The 19775-nt window shown below is 49.1% G+C and overlaps 1 protein-coding gene across 1 annotated transcript; it reads right to left on the minus strand.

Annotated features, from left to right (window-relative positions):
• Positions 1-450: 450 nt before the first annotated feature.
• On the minus strand, positions 451-15236 carry LOC134050089 (exocyst complex component 1-like). The gene is made up of 14 exons (XM_062502939.1): positions 15057-15236; positions 12934-13158; positions 11261-11393; positions 10693-10802; positions 9843-9992; positions 9483-9576; positions 6182-6279; positions 5900-6007; positions 5361-5431; positions 5016-5256; positions 4459-4639; positions 3471-3670; positions 783-977; positions 451-606 (listed from the first exon to the last, which is right to left on the minus strand). The coding sequence occupies exons 1-14, from the start codon at positions 15234-15236 to the stop codon at positions 451-453; spliced, it is 2142 nt and encodes a 713-aa protein (XP_062358923.1).
• Positions 15237-19775: the final 4539 nt, after the last annotated feature.

Genomic DNA, 19775 nt, shown 5'->3' on the forward strand with positions numbered 1-19775 from the left:
TGTGGAGTGTCTGTTGGGATACCTGGATGTGGGAACACCTCACCCTCAGAGTGTCTCCATGTGGTTTAACCTCTGGTTGAGCACAGACTCACTGAAATTCGAGCACAGAAGAGGAGAAAGTCCCTGGAGAGAAGACATTTTTCCATTGGCAGTGTTCTGCTGAGGAGCTGTGGCACCAGCACTGACTTTGGTGGAAATTTGAGGCTTGGAGGGTCATTTCCTAGAGGCAAAATGGTTTCCTGGAGCAGGGAAGTTGTGGTTTGGGTCTGACAACTCCACTTCCCTACGAGAGATTTAGTCCAGGACCAACAAACTGGAGAAACTTTGGGATTAAACTCAGGGTAGGAACACAAATATCCAACTTGGGAATGGTTTTGTGATCAGCTCCTTGGAGGTGTGGCTGCAGACAAGGATTCCTGAGCTGCTCCTGACATCCAAAGAGGGATTTCCCTACATGTTGGACGTCGTGATGGAGTTGAAGTAGCTCAGCAAGTCCTCCACGGTGAAGTCCAGGGCAATCCCTGTTCCTGCATAGCAGCGTTGGATGAGCTCCTCAAACTCTCTGTACTGCTGGATGAATTCCTGCTCCATGGCCTTCCACAGCACCTGGAAAACCAGAACTCCTGTTCCATGGCCTTCCACAGCATCTGGAAAACCAGAACTCCTGTTCCATGGCCTTCCACAGCATGTGGAAAAGCAAACCTCAGCTCCTTCCCCTGGCCCTGCAGGTGCACTCCTGAATCCCAACCATCCCAGTGTTGCACCCATCCTGCTCCAGTTACCGGCAGAAGATTTTCCTCTGGGGACAGATATTTGTGGGTTGTCCTGTAGAGGCTCTCCAGGGCTCTTTTCACTTCCTTGCCAGGATATTTTTCGATGACTTTCCGGAGTTCATGCTTGCTGTAGGCCAGCTGGAAGCTGACCTCCTCTTCCTTCACCCCCTCATCCAGGCAGGCTTTGACCCCCTCAAAGAAATCCTGGAAAGGGAAGGAGGCATTGCATGAAGAGCCATCCTGAGGTGGATTCCTGCACCAGGGCTGACACCTGAGTGCTGGCCTTGATTCCCATGTCTAATTCAGTTGACATGAAGAATTTAAGAATGTTTAATGAAGCATTGGAGATTTTATCCTGCAGAAAAGCAGAGTTTAGGGAATTCCATGGTTCTCTCGCCTCCCTGCTCAATAAGCAGCATCCCTAAGGGTTGCAGGTCCATGGAGCAGTGGGACTGCTGGAAAATCCCTCCAGTTCCTTGTTTCTCCCCCCAGCTTTCTCCCCACAGAAGTGGGGAGGGGTGGATCCCAAAACCTGAAGAGGTGTAAAGAAAAACCTGAATTTTCTCAGTTCTCCTGACATCTCTGCCACAGCTGGACAGGACATTCCACATCCACTATAAAACAAGGGAATAATCCCTTCCTTCATCCTCCTGTCTGTTCATACAGTCCAAGAATCTGTTTGGGTATTCCAGCTGCAACTTGGCTATGGAGAAATACCCTAAATCCCAAGGATTTTGAGTTCCTAAATGTATGACGTGTTTCAAAAAACTCCTGCATCACTTACACCTCTTTGCACTTTCCCTTGGTGAAGGGAAACTGGGAAGGCCACACCAGGATTTTTGGGAAATTCATGTGCCCTGATATCCCACTCCCTTTGTTCCAAACAACGAAATTATCCTTTCCCTTGGAAAAGAGAGGATTTGAAGCCATAGCAGAGCTCAGGTAGCACAAGACACTGAGCTGATTTTCCAGCCAAAACAACAAATGTTTCACAGCAACAACTGAAACAAATTGGAAGTAACAGGTCCCATAAATAATTCCAGCTGAGCTCCGTCTGTGAGACATTTTAGGAAGAGGGAAGGAGCGGAAGAGCCGTGGTCTGGGGAAGGAGGGAATGTCTGTCTGAGTTAGCAGAGCCAGATGCTCTTAGCTCAGTTAACAAAGCAGCCACTTGGGAAGGGTTGGATGGATCAGCCCAGGCAGCTGTGAAAAAAAAACAACCTGGGATCTGCCAGATGCTGGCACGCAACTGGAACGGGGATGGGAACAAACTGGGAACAAACTGGGGACAAAGCTCCCCACCTCTGCTTTGGAATTCTGCCCCCCATGTGTTGGAACCCTGGTGACTGAGAATTTTAGAATTTCTGTGCTGGCAAGAGAACACTGCATTTGACCTGAGGCCATGGAGAAGGTTTCCAAAATGGAATGATAGAACTGGGATCGTTGGCGTGTAGTTTAAATAAAAGCATGTAATATCACATAGTGGAAACCTTAAAGTTTAAGGTTTTAGAACTTAGTAATATAAATAAAGCAAGATGGAGGTTTTAGGGAGGGAGTTTGCCCTTCTTCTTCACCTTCTTCTTCATGTGTGATTAAATAGAAAAGTCCACCTTGCAGGGCACAGGCGGTTGATTGTTAAGTTAAAAGTAAAATTAATTGAAGTGGCGTTTCTTAATTAAACAGTTTACTCTTAAAAGGCCTTGTAGAGAGAGAGCTCCATTTCTAAATTGTTAACTTGAAGTGCTGTGGAACTCACGGTTTGTGAGGCTGTAATATAAATAAGAACTAATGAACATCTAAGTCCAAACAAGAAATACCAGCTCATGCATTTAATCCCTGGAAAAAGAAGATAAGACCCAACACACCTGTTTGTCTTGGTCCACAATTTGGAAATGGGCAGGAGGACAAGGCAGAGGGAGTGAGGAGAACCCACACGTGGTTTGAGCTGTTGGTAAGAGGAGGGAGTGGAAATGCTTCCTTGTGGGACAGGGGAGCTGATCACGTTGTCTGGATACCTGGAACTTTTTCCAGTGAGAACAAGCTGGGATAATCCATCAACGGTGCCCGGGGATGAGATGGAGTCCCACCACTGGAGCTCCCAGGGTGTGACTGGACAGGGAGCTACAGAATCTCATCCAAGCAGCTCCCCAGTGAAGTTTGGGCTGGATGATCCTTTGGGATCCCTTCCAGCCTGGGACTCAGTGATGCTGCTGAGGTGGGACTGCACAGCCAAACCCAGCAGTGGGCAGGGAAGGGGACACTGGACAGGACATTCCACATCTGCTGTAAAACAAGGGAATAATCCCTTCCTTCATCCTCCTGTCTCTTCACAGAGCCCAGAATCTGTCTGGGTATTCCGGCTGCAATTTGGTTGTGGAGAAATAGCTTAGATCCAAAGGATTTAGAGCTCCTAAATGTACAGACTATTTCCAAGAACCAAGAAATGGCTCCTGCACTATTTACGCCCTTTGCACCTTCCCTTGGTGTCCGTGCTCAGACTGGGAGAGCTGGAGAAGGCCATGCCAGGATTTTGGAAATCCCTGAGCAGAATGAAATCCAGGTGCTCTCCTATCCTGTGACAACAAAGTAACACAATCCCAGAGTGGAGTCAGGGCAGGGAGATTTGAACACCGGTTAATCCAGAGTTTTGGGAAGAGCCCTTGCCCTTGGAGACCCAGGCCAGGGTCCTGCACTCACCTGGAGCCTCTCCAGGGGCTGGCGCAGGGATGTGGTGACATATTTCTCCATGTGCTCACTGGACCTTTGCTTGGCTTCTCTCTTCTTGTCCTCCAGGCAGGGGATGTTCTTTTGGCACAGGAAGTTGTGGATGTGGTGGAAATTTTCCATCATCACCATATCTGCATTCACCTTCAGGTTTGCTGAGGACAGGCTGCTGACTGGAGGGGAAGGGAATCAGGTGTGGAGAGAAGCCCCTGATCTTGGGAGGGATGTGCCTTTGGGATGGCTCATTTGAACCATCTGACCTCAGAGGGAGCCACTGCACCACAAACCCCCATCCCTGTCCCTGATTCCCTGCGAACGCTCCTGGAGCCTGGCAGTGGATTTATTAGGGGCTCAGCCCAGGCTCTGCACCACCTCAAGATCTGTGCTCAGAACTGTGACTTCTGCAGCCCCTCAGCTCCTCTCCGGGCAGGAAAATGAGATTTATCTGACAGGAGGCTGAGGGCTCCAGCAGGGACAACACAGGGATCTGCTGGAAGCTTCCCACCCCTCTCTCCCCACCCCTCTCTCCCTACCAACACCCCTTGGTGTTTTGGGAGAGTTTTTTCTCAGCTCCCAAGACCTTGTAAGAGGAGTCTGATCTGTGAGGAGCTGTCCCTCCATAGTGGGGCAGGAGATGTTGGAACTGGATCCAAAGCTGAGCCCTCATGTTTATCAGCCCTGTCACCCCATCCTGCTGTGACAGATGCTGTACACCCAGAATTTTCCTGGTGCTCCCAGGATCTTGCTCGGGAAAAGGAGTGTCAGGGGTGCAGGCAGTGCCCAGGGGACAGGCAGCTCCCACCCTGACACATCTGGAATTCTCCCGGTGTTCCCAGGATCGGGGTCCTTGGGGAGAGAGATTTCATTGCCCAGGGGACAAGCAGCTCCCACCCTGCCCTGGTGGCCCAGCTGGTCACTCCTGTAGCCACAGGGGGACATTTCCTGAGCAGTGCTCACTCACTGCTGCTGAAGACGCTGCTGGCCAGCCTGAGCTGGGCCTTGTCCAGCTCCTCCCGGTGCTGGGATGTCTGGAACACCTCTTCAGAGAATGCCACGAACTCCTGGAAGCTGCTGATGCAAGGCAGGATCCCTCTCATCTTGCTGGGAGTCTTGGACTCCTCCATCTCTTTGCACAAGGTCCCCTGAGAAGGACACAAAGACGTGGCACCCTCAGATCCGACCTCGTTTGGTGGAGCAGGGACCAGGGACACAAGGCAAGGAGCCGGGTTTGGGAACGCTGCTTCCATTTTCAATGCCTCCTATAATTCCAAGGAATGTGACATTCCTTGTTTGAAGCTGACATGGAGCTGTGCCCAAGAAAGTTTGGGGAGGTGTCCAAGGAACACCCTTGGATGTGGCACTCAGAGCTCTGGGCTGGTGACAAGCTGGGAATGGGGCACAGATCAGATTCAGTGATCCCGGAGGTCTTCTCCAACCTCCATGATTCTGGGATTCTGTTTAGAAAATTCTGGAACATCACTCAGGTCTACTGGGCTCCCTCCCACCACGGACACTCACGATGCATTTGTGGAAGTTGCCCTTGGCCAGGAGCAGCACATTCCCCAGGAGGGCGTGGAGGAAGGACGAGGGGGGAGCTGAGGAAGAGCCCCAGGGGCCCAACACGGCGTCACTCAAGGTCACCAGGACCCGCAGGCAGCCCCGTGGCTGAGCCTTGTTGCAGATATCCAGAAATGCCCCCAGCTCTGGCTCCAGGCAGCTGAACAGCACACTCAGCACTTTGGTTGTGGCTTCTTCTGGCCTTAAAAACCTAACCAGATCATGGGAAAGGTCAGGATTTAACTGGGAGGCGACACTTCAGCCATGTCCTGTCAGAGCACCCAGTGTATCCCATCACCCACGTACTGGCTCCAGGGCTTGGTGCAAGGAGGATCCTCTGGAGGTGCCCTGGGCTCTCCTCCCTTAGTGGCAGATCCCTGAAAAAAGATTGGAGTGGAAATGATCAAGGGATCCCAGAATGGTTTGGGGTGGACCCCAAACCTCCTGCCATGACAAGGACACCTCCCCTTGTCCCAGGTGTTCCAGCCTGGCCCTGGGCACTGCCCGGGATCCAGGGGCAGCCACAGCTGCTTTGGGAATTCCAGCCCAGCACTTCCCCACCCTGCCAGGGAGGAATTCCTCCCCAGTGTCCCATCTAACCCCACCAAACAATGATCTGCCTGCTCTCCCTCAGCCAGGAAAATGAGCTCTGGATTTATTTCTGCTGCCTCTTGTTTAATGCTTGGAGACCCCTCTTTTTCCTGGAGCTTCGGATGAAATTCCATTTAATTCTCCTCTTAAGCTTCCCCACTGCTGGCTCCTGGAGGATGAGAGCCCAGGAGAGCTCGGGTACCTCATGGATGTGCCAGGCTGGGTAAGGGGCCAGGAGAGGACACGGTGCCCACCCTCACCTGCAGCTCCACGGAGTCACAGCGCAGGCAGAAGAATTCCTGCAGGAATTGCTGCTCCGAGGTGCAAAGGGCCTGCAGCTCTCTCAGCACCTGCTCCAACACCTGCATAGAAACAACCTTTGGTCTGAGAAACCTCTGGAATTCCCTGGGGAGAGCAGAGCGGGTCCGTGTCCACCTGAGGGGACATTGGACAGCCCAGGGAGCACCTGAGGCTCCGCTCCAGGGGAGGAGCACGGGATGGGACGTGGGGCACCCCAGGAACCCCCAGTTCCTTACCCTGCTAATGTCCCCCCTGCCTGGGGTGTCCTCCTGGCTTTCCCTCCCCTGGGGCTGCTTCCTTCTGCCCATCAGCTTCTCCCAAGTTTCCTGCAGACCTGCACGGGGTGTGGGATGTCAGAAATCCAAAACCTGCTGGAATCGCCAGCTCCTGAATGTTTAAATTCTTAAATGTCTCCTTTTGTGTCTGACCTCATGCATGAATTGATCTTTTTCTGTTGCACTCAGATAAATGAGGAATTCAAGTGAAATTCCCATTTTTTCTTTGCCTTCCCGCCTGTTTCTCCCTCTTTGTCATTATTTTTGTTTCATTAAACCACCTTTTTATTTCATTGATTGTGGTGTTTATCCCTTTGCTGCCTTCTGCTTGCTCCTGACACCTGGGCTGTGCAAAGTCCCAAGGGGTAAGAGCATAGATCAACACAAAAAAACCTTCAAAAGTCTCAGGAAAATTGTTTGGTGGTTAATTTTAACTGTAAATTGCCATAAAAATATCCAGGGGAGGTGAAAGTGGCTTTTTCTCAAAAAATGCCCTTTTAAAATTAAAATCTTTCTCCTGGAAATAAATATATTTCTGCAACATTGGCAGTGTTAGCCCTGGGGGCTTGGCTCGAATGGAAAAGTTTAAAAAATCTTTTGAAAGATGCATTTAAAAATTCCTATTATACTCCCTCTAAAGAATCAGTGGGGAAACATCCAGATCACTTCCAAATTAATCCTAAAATTGGGAATCATTCCCCTATTCCAAAGATTCTGGGGGAGTCAGTTCACCTCTCCATCAATCATAGAATCCCAAAAATCTTTTTTGGAGCCATTCCCTGCAGGGTTTTCCCTTTGGGAAGGATTTGTGGGTTCCACGCTGAGCAGGGGTGAGGGATGAGCCAGCCCAGTTCACAACCTCAGCCTTGCTTAAACCAAGACTAAATCAAGGAGCTCCTTTCTAATCTTTTTCTCACCATTACATTATAATTTCACCAGAAGGGAATTGGCAAAAACAGGAAAAAAACTAAATATTTCAACAGCAAATGGGAAAGAATTTTACAAACCTGTGGAAAAGGGAAAATGAGGAAGGATCACTGGCTCCAAATTAATTACAAACAGCTCAAAGTTGCCTTCAAAACTCTCCCATCACATAAGGCAAGAAATCAGCAGGGAATCCACATAAAAATGTACTGGGATAACCAGGAGAAAGCAAATGACCTGGAGACCTGGGCTGGGATATTTTCCAGCAGGGATGAGGGAATTTTGACTGCAGGGATGAGGGATTTTTTGGACAGGTTTCCTCAGAGCCTGGGCTCCATCCATGAGCAAGACCTTGGATGAGGTTCCTGCAGAACTTCAGCAAAGACAGACCTGCCCTGCAAAACATCCCAGGAGCTGCCAGTTCTGCAGGAATATTGGAATCTGGGAATTCTGGCCGTGCCCTGGAGCTGGGAATGGGTCACCTTCCCCTGCACAGGGAGGGGGGATGCTGTCCCCCTGCTCTGCCCCCAGGACTGCAGACTGTGACACCACCAGCCCCTGGGAAGGTGCCACAACCTCTGTGGGGACAACTTGCTAAAAATTCTCCTTTTTGTCACCAGCTGTGACATTTTTCCAATGTTCTGGCCTCATCAAGGATAGGCTGAACAACCCCAGCCCAGCCTGGGGCTTCCTGCCTGTCCCAGACCTGTCCTTACCCTCTGGAGCAGAGCAGGGACATCCCAGGACAACAAAATTCACCCTGTCCTGCCCATGGAGCAGCCCCAGCACTGGGCAGAGACTTTGGGATGATTTCTACCAGAGCAGGAGCACCTTGTAGCTTTCCAAGGGTTTTCTCCTGGGATTTAATCCCTCCTGCTTTATAGACTCGTGTAGGATTTAAAGATGGATAAAATACAGGAAGGAAATCCCAGTTTAATATTTATGGAAAGGGATGGGGCTGACTGGCTGCCACACATGCCCTTCACCACCTTTGGTTTAATTTAACAACTTTATTTGCACAGATGGTCCCGTGGTGGCCATTTAGGTACCTTTAGGACTATTTAGGTGAAATTTTCCTCCTTTTTTCCCTGGACTCTTGTCCAGGTATTTGTGTCAGCACTCCCCATCCGGTTTTGATCCCAGGGTTTTGAGGTGCCCTGTTTTCCCAGCTGCTGAGTGTTTTGGGTGTGAAGAACCCCAAAAGTGGGAGGCACCTACTCCATTCCCTTCCCTCAGATCCATCCCTTGGCTTGGGGATGAGGGAAAAGCAGAGCTGGAAGTGCTGACTCTGATGGACAAAACACACCAGTCTGACCTTCAAACTGGGCCAAACTGGCCTGGAAATTTCCATTACAGCCCTTTGTTTTGCTGAGGGAAAATGTGACTTGTGGGCCATAAAAAATTTCCAGAAGAGACAGATCAGTTTCTCTTTTTATCTTCAGAAACACCTGACTGGAATATTTGGAGCCAGATCCAGCGATTTTGGTGGAAATGAGCACCTTGGGACAACAATGGCCCCGCAGTCAGTTTGCTGTGAAGTCATTCCATAAATATTGCTGTGAATTCCCTCTGTCTGCTGGGACAGGCTTCCCCCTGCTGGGAAAAGTGTCTGAGGAATCTCGCGTGAAATAAGGACCAGGTTTTATGGCATTGTAAAATTATGGAATGCTTTGGGTGGGGGTGGCCAAAGAATCACCTCATTGCACCCGTGCTGTGTGACACCTTCCACTGTCCCAGGATGCTCCAAGCCCCGTGAGACACGGTCTGGAACACTTCCAGGGATCCAGGGGGATTAAATTGTTTTCCTGGAGCCTCCTCCAGGCTGAACAACCCCAGGTCCCTCAGCGTGTCCTCACAGGAGAGGAGCTCCAGCCCTTGGAGTAGGGGAAGGCAAGGGAAGAGAAAACCTGGTGGGTTTCTTTCAGGAAGTAAAGGTGGAGTGGGAACTCTGGGAACCTTTGAGAGCCAGGGAGAAGGGAGCTAACACAACAGGTTTTGTTTTCCAGGCTTTTCCACGTCTCCCTCTCTCTCTCCTGTGGCTCCTTGGAAGATGATCCCAGCCACCACTGTGTCATTCCTGAGCCCTGCACAGGGAAGGGAACAAAATCTCCGGCTCTGAGGAGCAGCTGGACAAAACTGGGGAATTCATGGAGCTCTCACAAACGCTGCCTGGCGTGGGGCAGAGCTGGCTTTTCCCTTCCTGCCAACTGCAGACCCAGGCAATAAATTCCTGGATGAAAACCTGGGGAAGCCACCCGTGCTGGAGGTGACTGTCACCACCCCTGGGTGCCAACAAACCCTGCCCAGCATCGCAAAGGGCAAGTTTTAAATCACTCACTTCCTTTTCTTCTTCCTGACAGGGTGAGTTCGGCCTGTTCAAAAAGGGCTTTGATTTCCCGCTCGTAGAGTCTGCCAAGGTTCTGGGAATAGACCTGGAATGGGAAGAAAAGGCCAGGTAAGAGAAAAAAGACCAAATTTGGGTATTTCAGACCTTTTACTTCAACACATCTCTGCCACTCCCCAGCTTTCTGTCGGGCACAGAGCTCCAAGTTGACCAAACATTCCCAAAAGGACCAAACTCTGGAAGCTCAATGGTTTCATGGCTTTGGGGAGACCCATGTCCCACCAGGAATTCCCCAGCTGGGAATTCCTGCTCCCAGGGAATGGTTTGCAGTGTTGCTGAGGGTTTCAGCCGTACCTTGGGGAGGTGCCAGAACAGAACGGGGTTGATGTTCCTCAGCCAGGCCATGAGGGGGGTGTAGGGCAGCAGCTCCTCATGGTGGGGTCCATGGCTTGGGGCAACCACGGTGCCAAGGGGGTGACCAAGAGCAGGGGCCTGGGAATTGCCCTAAAGGGACAGAAATGACAGAAAAAAAAATCACCTAAAACAGCCTTGAAGCTCTGCTGGGATGCTGCACCCACAGACTTGTGCAGGTGGGATTGGAGTGGGACAGGCTGGGAGCAGATCCCGACGGAAGAGTTTGTTCAGGGATGTGCCCAGCCAAGGTCTGCAAATCTCCAGGGATGGAAATCCCACAGCTCCCTCCCAGTTCCCTTCTCGGAACCACTGCTTGGAACAGAATACCAAGGATTTAAGGAGTGAGGATTTGGGAATTGCTCCTTTTCACAGAAGGAAATCCATGGGATTGCTGCTCACAGGCGTCTTCTCCATCAAACCTTTTAAACTGCCAGATCACTACTTGAAGGTGTTAATCAAGGGATCACAGGATTGGGGTTTATCCTGGGATTTTAGGTTACAAACAGATCAACAACCCCCAAAATAAAATAAGGATACCTAAACAAAAAAATCTCCAGGCCAAAGGACTTAAGGAATGTCACCAAAGGGATTTTTGGGTGCATGAATTTCTCTTACATCCCTGGAAAACTAACCTGAGGACTGAGGGACAATGGCAAGGGGAAGGTTTGTGGGAAGATCTCTTTGGAGAGACCATTTGGGAAAATCCTGGCACAGTGGCATCTCCTGCACCACTGGCCCAGAATATTCCAATTTCCCAGGATTTCGAGCTGCCATGAAGAGTGGAGCCCACCTGCAGCTTGAAGATGTTGGTGACGTGGTTGATGAAGGACTTCTCAAATTTCTTCTTGAGGGTTTCAAAGAGGATCAGCTGCTTAGCCACCGCCTGCAGCTTCCGGTAACCTCGAGGGGAAAAAAGGATATTTTGAGATTTGAGGGGATCTGGTGGGGCTGCAAATCACACCCCTCAGAAAACTGGGAACTCAGAGAGCAGTCCTGAGATAAATCCTCCCAAAAGCTGATGAAGGGGAAAAAGCTTTCCTGCGGTACCAATGAAATACAGACAAGGAGTGGAAAGTAAAATTTAAAAAATAAAAATAATCCGTGAGTCCGACCTCAGCCAAGGAGACACGCCCAGTCTCACCGCAAGGAAAACTTGGGATTTTCTGCCAGGATCAAATCCCTGTACACTTCCAGGGATCCAAAAACTCCCACACCCTGCCACAACGAGCTGTTGTTTTTCCACGCACAGACAGCACAGCCCACGATCTCCAACCACAGATTTCCATTCCGAGCTCTGAGAGGCGTTGCCCGCCCCCGTCGGGGTGATCCCACGGGAGAAATCCTTGCTCTGTACTCACTGGGGTGGATGGGAACGGCCATGCAGGAGGACAGAGCCTGTGCTGCAGCCGTGCAGGCTCCCACGGCTCCAGGGCTCGACAGATCCCCCCGGCTCAGGGCAGCGAGGTGCTCCCTGCTCAGGTGCAGCTGGGTCTGCAACAAAACCAGCCAGGACAGCTGCAAACTCAGTCAGCTCCTCACCCTTCCTCCTCATCCCTTCTCATCCCTCTGGGACTGCCTCGGAGCCCTGAAGCCTGGGAGTTTGGAACTTTCTGTGCTTTCTGGCACAGAACCTCAAAGGAGCACTGCTTTTGACTTGAGGCCTTGGAGAAGGCTTCCAAAATTGAGTGATGGAGTTGGGATCACTGGTGTGCAGTTTGAATAGAAGTGTGTGATTTCTCGTGGTGCAGGGTTTGGAATTTGGAGTTTTAGAATATAGTAATGGGTGTGGGACAAGATGGAGGCTCTTGGGTGTTGAGTCTTTCTTCCTTTTTGTTCCTTCTTCTTGGTTTTAGGTGGTACTTTTTAAAATTGGTTAGAAGGTGCCACGGTGCGGGTCCTGGGTGTTTGGTCATTGGGTCAAAAGTATAAATAGTATAGATGTTAGTTTTTAATTAGATAGTTAACCTTTAAAAGACCTTGTAACTAGCTAGGTAAACTCCATTTTCTCACTTTTAGCTTGTTAGTTTGAAGTGCTGAAGAACTGTCTGTACTATAGATAAGATTTAATAAACAACCAAGTCTGAACATGAAATTCCGTCTCTCGTACTTCAGCCTGACTCTGACTAAAAGGAAAGAAAAAATAAAAAGCAATAAAGTAGTTCTCCATGTGAGGACACCTGTTAGAGTCAGGGTCAGGACCTCCCTGAAGAAACAGAGAAAACAAAAGCAGCTAGAAACTGGAAAAGTCCCCCAGGTGAAAAAAGGAAAGAAAAGGGCTCGGAAATCCCTAAAAGCCAGTAAAAGTTGAACCAGAAACCCGTAATACTGGCCATTCATGGAAATGGGGAGCTGGGAAAAAAAACTGACAGCAAAAAGTCGGTTTTTATAAAACCTTATAAAAGAAAGGTCGTATAAAACCAGGCCTGGCTCAGCTGAATGAACAGCTAGCCTGTTAAGTTCCCATGAGAAAGAATCATAATAACGAAAATCATTAATCTCACTGCTCTTGTGAGAAAAACAAGTTGCACCTGTGAAAAATAAAAAGCCTAACCCATGAGAATCCATGAAGAAAATATGGAAACACCTGTATAAAGAGAGAGTCTTAGCACATGCACACTTAGGCACCTTCTAACCAATTAATTGAGTGACAAAAAAGATACTGACCACTTAGAACTAAACATGATAACTTGGAAAACCAGATAAAAATAGGCTGCAACATTAAAGTGAGGCTTCTTCTCATTATTCACCAATATTGTTATAGTTTTGCACTCCCAGGTCATGATTATTGGCTATTAAATTATTAATTTTCTTTGTCATTCCTAATCCTGCCCTGGAAAAGGATTTCCAAAGGCTCCTCTGGGTTATGATGAGGGTCCTGCACATCCCAGCTCTTATCTGTCCCTCCCTCCTTTATCAACACCATCCCTCATTTCCCAGCCAGGGGAAAATCAGACAATGAGAGCTTCCAGTGTTTAAAATTCCCTGGAAGTTTTTCCCAGCTGCAGATCGAGGTCCTTGCAAACTCACGCACCGTGAGGAACAGGATCTCATCCATCAGCCTCGTCCTGTTGGAAGCGACGCGGTGCAGCAGGGAGTTTTCCCGGTGGATGTGATCCATCTGCTGCTTCACACCCCCCAGCAGCTCATCACAAACCTGCAGGGTCTGCTCCACCCTGGCCACCTCGGCCAGGGCCTCGTCGATGGAGCTGATCAGCTGTGTCACCCGCTGCTCCAAGATGATGGCTTGTAGGTTGGCCTGTGGGAAGCAGGAGAAGAGGGATTCAGAGCTTCTGCTTCCCTGTCACACCCAGAGACCCCATCCCATCCCATCCCATCCCATCCCATCCCATCCCATCCCATCCCATCCCATCCCATCCCACCAGCTCTGTCCAGAGTTTCCCATTTATTAATTGCTCTTTAATTAGAGCCAGAAGCCTCCCCCAAGCCTGTCCCTGTCACTCCTCCAGGTTGTCATGACGGGGAGCATCCCTGGTGACACCCATGGGACAGTGCTGCTGGAAGGGGCTCTCCAGAGGCTCCAGGATCAGGAATAAAATCCAGCTACAGGCAGCACAGAGCTGCTGGGAGCTGCCTGCAGTCCCACATGTGCTGGGATCTGGGAATTCTGGAGGAATATCAATGTCCAAATCAGAGCCTTTAGCCTCCTGGTGTCCCGGCCGTGCCATCTTTCCCTTTGGAGAAATGAACTTTACCTTGCTGTCAGTGCTGGGATTTCTGTGATTCCCAGAACAGCTGGGTTAGAGGAGAGTTGTTAATATGGGAGAGAAAGCCAAGGTGTTATCACTGGGATGTGGGGAAAACATTTAAATGGATGCATGTGCTGGTCTGACTTGCTGGGATTAATGACATTTAATATTGGAGATTAAGGCTCGGAAATGGAAATGCTCATTAATTAATTTGTATTAGTGGGAAGTCACATTTATTCATTAGAGGGCATTAAAATAATGTATTCAACGGTGCCTTTCATCTCAAAAAAAGATTAATAAAGATGTATTTGTTGCTCTCCCAGGGTGTTTTACAGCTGGGAACAGTCACAAAGTGCCTGAATTCCTTGCCAGGAGCTGGCAGGAACAAACCTCAGGAACAAATTTGGGCTTCCAGATTAACTTCCAAGTGTCACAAATCATATATGGGAATACAGCAAACTCTGCAGCTAAAGGAGGATGGATTTAAGGGTTGTGGTTTCTTGTATGCTTTAGGATATTTCCTTTGGCTTATTTTTTCCCCTATTTTCTTTTGTTGCCAGCCATAAAATCCCAGATATTTTAGTAGAAAATTAATGCTCAAAGCAGCTTCCCCAGGTTTTTTGTTCCAGCACTGAAAAGAGAAATTTCCTCTGCACAAATGCAATAAATCACAGCAACCGGAATGGAGTCAGTAAAGCTCAGTGGTCAAAAATCATGGAATGGTTGGGGTTGGAAAGGACCTTAAAGCCCATCGAGTTCCACCCACTCAGGAATGGGAGCCAGGGATGCTGAAGGATCCTCTTGCAGGGGACCCTTGAGCTCCACGATTTCATTTTCTCCCTTTCCCTTCCAAACCTATGGAAAACCACAAAATCCTGGAATGGTTTGGGATGGAAGGGACCTTAGAGCCCATTTTGTTCCAACACCTTCTGCTATCCCAGGCTGCTGCAAGCCCTGTCCAGCCTGGCCTTGGACACTTCCAGGGATCCAGGGGCAGCCCCAGCTTCTCTGGGCACCTGAGCCAGATCCTCTCCACCCACTCAGGGAATTCTGGAAACATCCTGTGCCTTTTCCATTGGCCCATCCTACAGGTTTGTATTTCCCTTTTCAATCTCCTTCCAGCTCTGTTTCATTTTCCTGCCCTTTTTCTTATCCCTGGATCCTGTTTTTCCTTCTGTAGTGACCCCTTTTGTGCCTTTCCCTTCCTCAGCCAGCCCCAGAGCACCCTACACTCCACAATCAGACCCTTCCCTACCTCTCCTCCCAGGATTTTTCCCAGGCCACACTCCCACAGCGACGGGTCTGGTCCCAGTCCCCAGAGCAAATGGAGTCAGTAAAACTTAGTGGTGAGAAATCATGGAATGGTTGGGGTTGGAAAGAATCTTAAAGCCTAAAGCTGCTGATGCCCAGAGAATCCCTCCTTGGGGGCACCTCCGTGGCTCCATACCTCATCCAGCTCCTGGAGCTCCCGGCCCAGCTGCTCTGCAAAGGCCATGGAGTTGTTCTGCAGGGGCTCATGCTCCTCCATCAGCTCCAGCACGTCCACGGCTTCCTCCAGAGTCATCTCCTGGAACACGTCCAGCCCTTCCTGCAGCTCAGCCATCCAGTCCTCCCGGGGCCTCTGCATCCCTGTGGGCTGTGGGGATGGCCAAAACCTTTTGGTGAGGTCATTTTAGCAGCCCTGTTCAAATTAGGGCTCACGGAGGCTGAGGGATCAGTCCAACAGTCGGGATAAGATCACGGAACGGAGCAAAGAACGATGGATGTGAGATAAAGGGTTGACTTTGCAATAGGGACAAAACAGACTTTGGGGTGGGGTTGTGTTGGGATTTTCCTTGCTCATGTCTCCAGGGTTTGTGTGCTGGGCCACCCTGATGTCTTGCACAAAGATGGGACCAATGCCAGAGGTGAATAAACTCCCCGATTTAAATTAGAAACTCCTCTAATTTAAACTAGACACAAGGAAGAAGGGTTTGATAATGAGGGTGGGGATGCCCTGGCACCCATTCCCAGAGAAGCTGTGGCTGCCCCTGGATCCCTGGAAGTTGGACGGAGCTTGGAGCAGCCTGGGATGAAGGAAGGTGTCCCTGTCCATGGTCCTTAATGTCTCCTCCAACCCAAACCTGTGAGTTTCTATGAAAGGGGCTGAATGTTGGTTGTTGAAGAGTTAAACATACATGTATATATATATATATATGTATATATATGTGTGTGTGTGTGTGTGTGTGTGTGTAAAATACATTTTATATTCTCAAATGTATTGATTTCTTGATGAGGGGATGTCACCAGGCAGGCAGGGGTAAAGAAGGGGCTCCAGGCCTGGTGAGAGGAAGAGACAGAGAATCCAGGAAAGGTTCCAACACTTTCCACTATCCAGGTTGCTCCAAGCCCCATCTAACCTGGTCTTGGACACTTCCAGGGATCCAGGGGCAGCCACAGCTTCTCCTTCTTCTCCTTCTCCTTCTCCTTCTCCTTCTCCTTCTCCTTCTCCTTCTCCTCCTCCTCCTTCTCCTTCTCCATCTCCGGGAATCTGTGCCAGGGCATCCCCACCCTCGCAGGGAACAATTCCCTCCCAATATCACATTCATCCCTGTCCTCTGGCACTGGGAGCCATTCCCTGTGTCCTGGCACCAGCAGAGGAGGATGTGGAGAGGTCATCCCGCTCATCCTGCCAGCAGGAAGGTGAAAGGAGAGGAGGCTGCAGTCTAAAAATGCCTCTGGGAAGGCAAAAAGTTCCCTGGGCTAAAGGACATCACAGCACAAGGGGCATGATGGAGGCAGGAATACAGGCTGGGAATGACAGGAGGGAGAACCAGGTTCTCTCTTTGATTCCCAGAAGGATGTGGGCAAAAATACACCAATATTTCAGATCAGTATGGTCAGTTTATCCCTTGGGATGGCAAAGGAGAGGGAAAAGACTGAAAATTCTGGAAGTATCTCCTACTCTGAATTCCTGAGGAGCCAAAGCAGTTGCAGGAGCCAGGTTCACCTGCTAAAGGAATTCTCAGGTGTGGTGGGAGCTCCTCATCTCCTTGTGTGTGGGAAAAGTGAGATAATGAGGGGTCAGAGCAGATCTGGTATCTGCATTGGGACTTTTCCTGCCGGCCATCTGCACTTCATTCGTTCTGGATGTAAAACTGGGAAGCTGCTCTGTTCCCCATTTATTTTCACATTTGTGAAACCCCAGGCATGTTGCCAAAGCCTCTGGAACATTCCCATTAATAAAAACCCTCATTATCCCAACTTCAGCGATGCTGTGCCACCCTCAGCAGCAGAGAGGGAGGATGGAGCTGCATTTCCCCAGAACCTTGATGTCACCCTAAAGGCACAAATTCCTGCTGACTCCATAATCCCTCCTTCAGGAAATCCAATCTTTAAATCCCTTATGGAGATGTCTGTCAAGGAGCTTTGTCCCCGTGGCCAGATGGGCCTGGCTGTGTCCTGGAGGCTGCACAAGAGCAGAGCTTTGCAGCCTCCCTGAGCTGCTGCTTCCTCCTGGAAGCTCCAGAGATTTCCATGGAAGCTGTGTCTATGCATCACCAGGGAATCATTGGAAAGGGGCTCCAAAATCCAGCCCAGCCTTGGAGTGAGCACTGCTAGGCCACACTCAGATATTTGGTATTTGGCCAGCCTGACTTTCCTAAGTTAGAGATGGGTGTTCCAGGAGGGAAGGAAATTCCTCAGCATCCACTCAAACTCTTGGACACAGGGGGCACCTTCCTGCAAAACACAGCCAGGATGGAGAGATGATCCATGAAACTCTGGCTGCCCCAACCCTGGAAGGCTCTGGAAGGTTCCCTGCCCATGGCAGGGGGGGGATGGGATGGTCTTTAAGGTCCCTTCCAACCCAAACCTCTCCGGAATTCTGTGACTCCCAAGTCTCAGGAATTTGGGTTGGAAGGGACCCCAAAACTCCTCCTTTCCCAACCCCTACCATGGGAATGTTTTTGGGATGCTCTTCCGCTCTCAGCAGACCCAGCAATATTGGGATTCCTGGATAAACACTTGGAGACCACCAGGCATCCTTTCCCAGCCTCTGAGCTGCATGGGAAGGGGAAAAACTGAGTGGATACAACTGAAACCTCGAGTTTTTGGAAATATCTGAGTGAGAACCAGGGATAGATAAAAATACTGACTGCAGGAAAATAATAATAATAATAATAATAATAATAATAATAATAATAATAATAATAATAATAATTAGGCACCAGGAATGTTTGGGAGGAAGAATTTGTTGTTGAATTTGTGGCTCTGCAGTGAACTAAAAGCAATGAACCCCTCAACAACTCCCTCCCAGTTATCCTCTCAGCTCAGCCAAACATTTAACGAGCTTGGAATCACATCCCCAATTATTAAAAATTCCTACCATGCCTGTAACCCTCCAAAATAAAAAGAAATTTACTGCTAAAATGATTCTGTCACCACCACATGCCTTTGAACCTTTCTGGCTTACCCTGGCTCCTCCATCTCTGTCAGGTTTTCAGCCTCTCCAACGGCACTTCCCTCCCCACACCCATTCTCCAGCACTAATTCATTTAGAGCAGCACTTGAACTACAGGAAAATGATGGAAAGGCAGAGTAATAGAGGGCTCTGTGCTGCTGGATGAGTTAATTTGGGAAGCTCGACACTTCCCGTGGCTGGAATTGAAAAGCTGTCGGCAGCAGAGCAGGATCACTCCCCCTGTGACTTAAAGATGTCAGGGAAAGCTTCCTGAAATTCCCCCATCACCCATCCAGCTGCTGGCAGCCAGGGAAAGCACCTTGGGAAAGGCAAGAGCAAAGATTTACCAGAAATCCGGAGCAGAAATGGAGGGGATCGGCTGCAAGGAGCCTCAGAGCAGGAAATGATTTGTGGGTGAAATGAAAGCTCTGAGAGCAAAACAGGAAGCCTGAAGGACCTGAGTGAGAGGCCAGGGCAGGAAATCCCCAGGTGCAGGAGGAGCATTGGGGCTGCAGAGGGGGAAAAGCAAAGCAAAGTTAAATCCTGCCCCATTTCCTTTTAGTTTGGTTAAAAAGTCAAAATCAGGGTTTAATCCCCCTTCATTTCATCTTTGTTTGGTTAACAAGTCAAAATCAGGGTTAAATCCCCCTTCATTATCTCTTTGTTTACTTAAAGAATCAAAAATGTGGTTAAATCCCCCTTAATTTCCTCTTTGTTTTGTTAAAAGCAGTCAAAATCAGCGTTAAATCACCTCCATTCCCTATTTCTTGGTTAAAGAAACTCAAAATCAGGGTCAAATCACCTCCATTTCCTATTTCTTGGTTAAAGAAACTCAAAATCAGGGTCAAATCACCTCCATTTCCTATTTCTTGGTTAAATATAGTCAGTCTTTTCAGAGAGAATTGGTTCCTCCATCTGAGCTCACCTGTCACCCACCAAGCACGGAACTGCAGCTCTGGGGGAAGGTTTGGTGGGATTTTTCTTTTTTTTTTTTTTTTTTATCTTATTTATTCCTCTTTTAAAATTCACCTCCTGGTGCTAAAGACAGGAAAATCCCCAATGTCCCAACCCTTCCAATTCCTCCTCCCGTGGGTCCTTGTGTGGATGTTCAGCATCAAGGGTTTGGTGCAGCAAAGGCTCCACTGATTTGGATGATTTAGATCATCCCCAAAAAAAAAAAAAAAATAAAAAAAAAAAAATCAGGGAAAAAGGGAAAACTGAATGGGACACCACGATGGTGGCACAGCCAGACGTGGCGTGTCCCTCGCTGTCCCCAGCAGGATGCTGCCATTCAAACGTAAACAAGGTGATTAATTAAACATAAATCTCGCTCTTTTTTTTCGTGTTTTCACCTCCGCTGCTCTCCCTGCTCACATTTTTCTGGCCTGCTGGGTTTCTTCATGCCCCAGATAACTCCGGGAGCTTCATCTCCGCCACTCCTTTTTCATTTTTCATGAAGGCTTCTCTTGCTCTGCTCAAATGCTCTGAAATCAGGGGGGCTTTTGCTTTCCCGCACACAGAGACAAAGCCCAGTTCCCTGCCGAAGCTCCATCCCAGCAAAGTTGGTTTCTCCCCTCTTCCCTGCTGGCATTGAGCAAAGTTTGGGATTGGAGATGTTCCCACTTCATTTTTCCAAGGACAAATTGGTGAAACCCATGGGAAGATGGAGAAATGGCCTTTTCCAGGCTCTTCTGGATGAAACCACCTTAATTAAATGATTAAATA

The sequence above is a fragment of the Cinclus cinclus genome, chromosome 15 (genome assembly GCF_963662255.1).
Source record: "Cinclus cinclus chromosome 15, bCinCin1.1, whole genome shotgun sequence".
NCBI lineage: Eukaryota > Metazoa > Chordata > Aves > Passeriformes > Cinclidae > Cinclus > Cinclus cinclus.

Coding starts and splice junctions, on each gene's coding strand:
- LOC134050089 (XM_062502939.1), bottom strand. CDS start 15,236: ATGCAGAGGCCCCGGGAGGACTGGATGGCTGAGCTGCAGGAAGGGCTG. Junction 11,394..12,933: donor ATGAGATCCTGTTCCTCACG/GTGCGTGAGTTT, acceptor GTTTTGTTGCAG/ACCCAGCTGCACCTGAGCAG. Junction 9,993..10,692: donor CCAACATCTTCAAGCTGCAG/GTGGGCTCCACT, acceptor CTGTCCCTTTAG/GGCAATTCCCAGGCCCCTGC.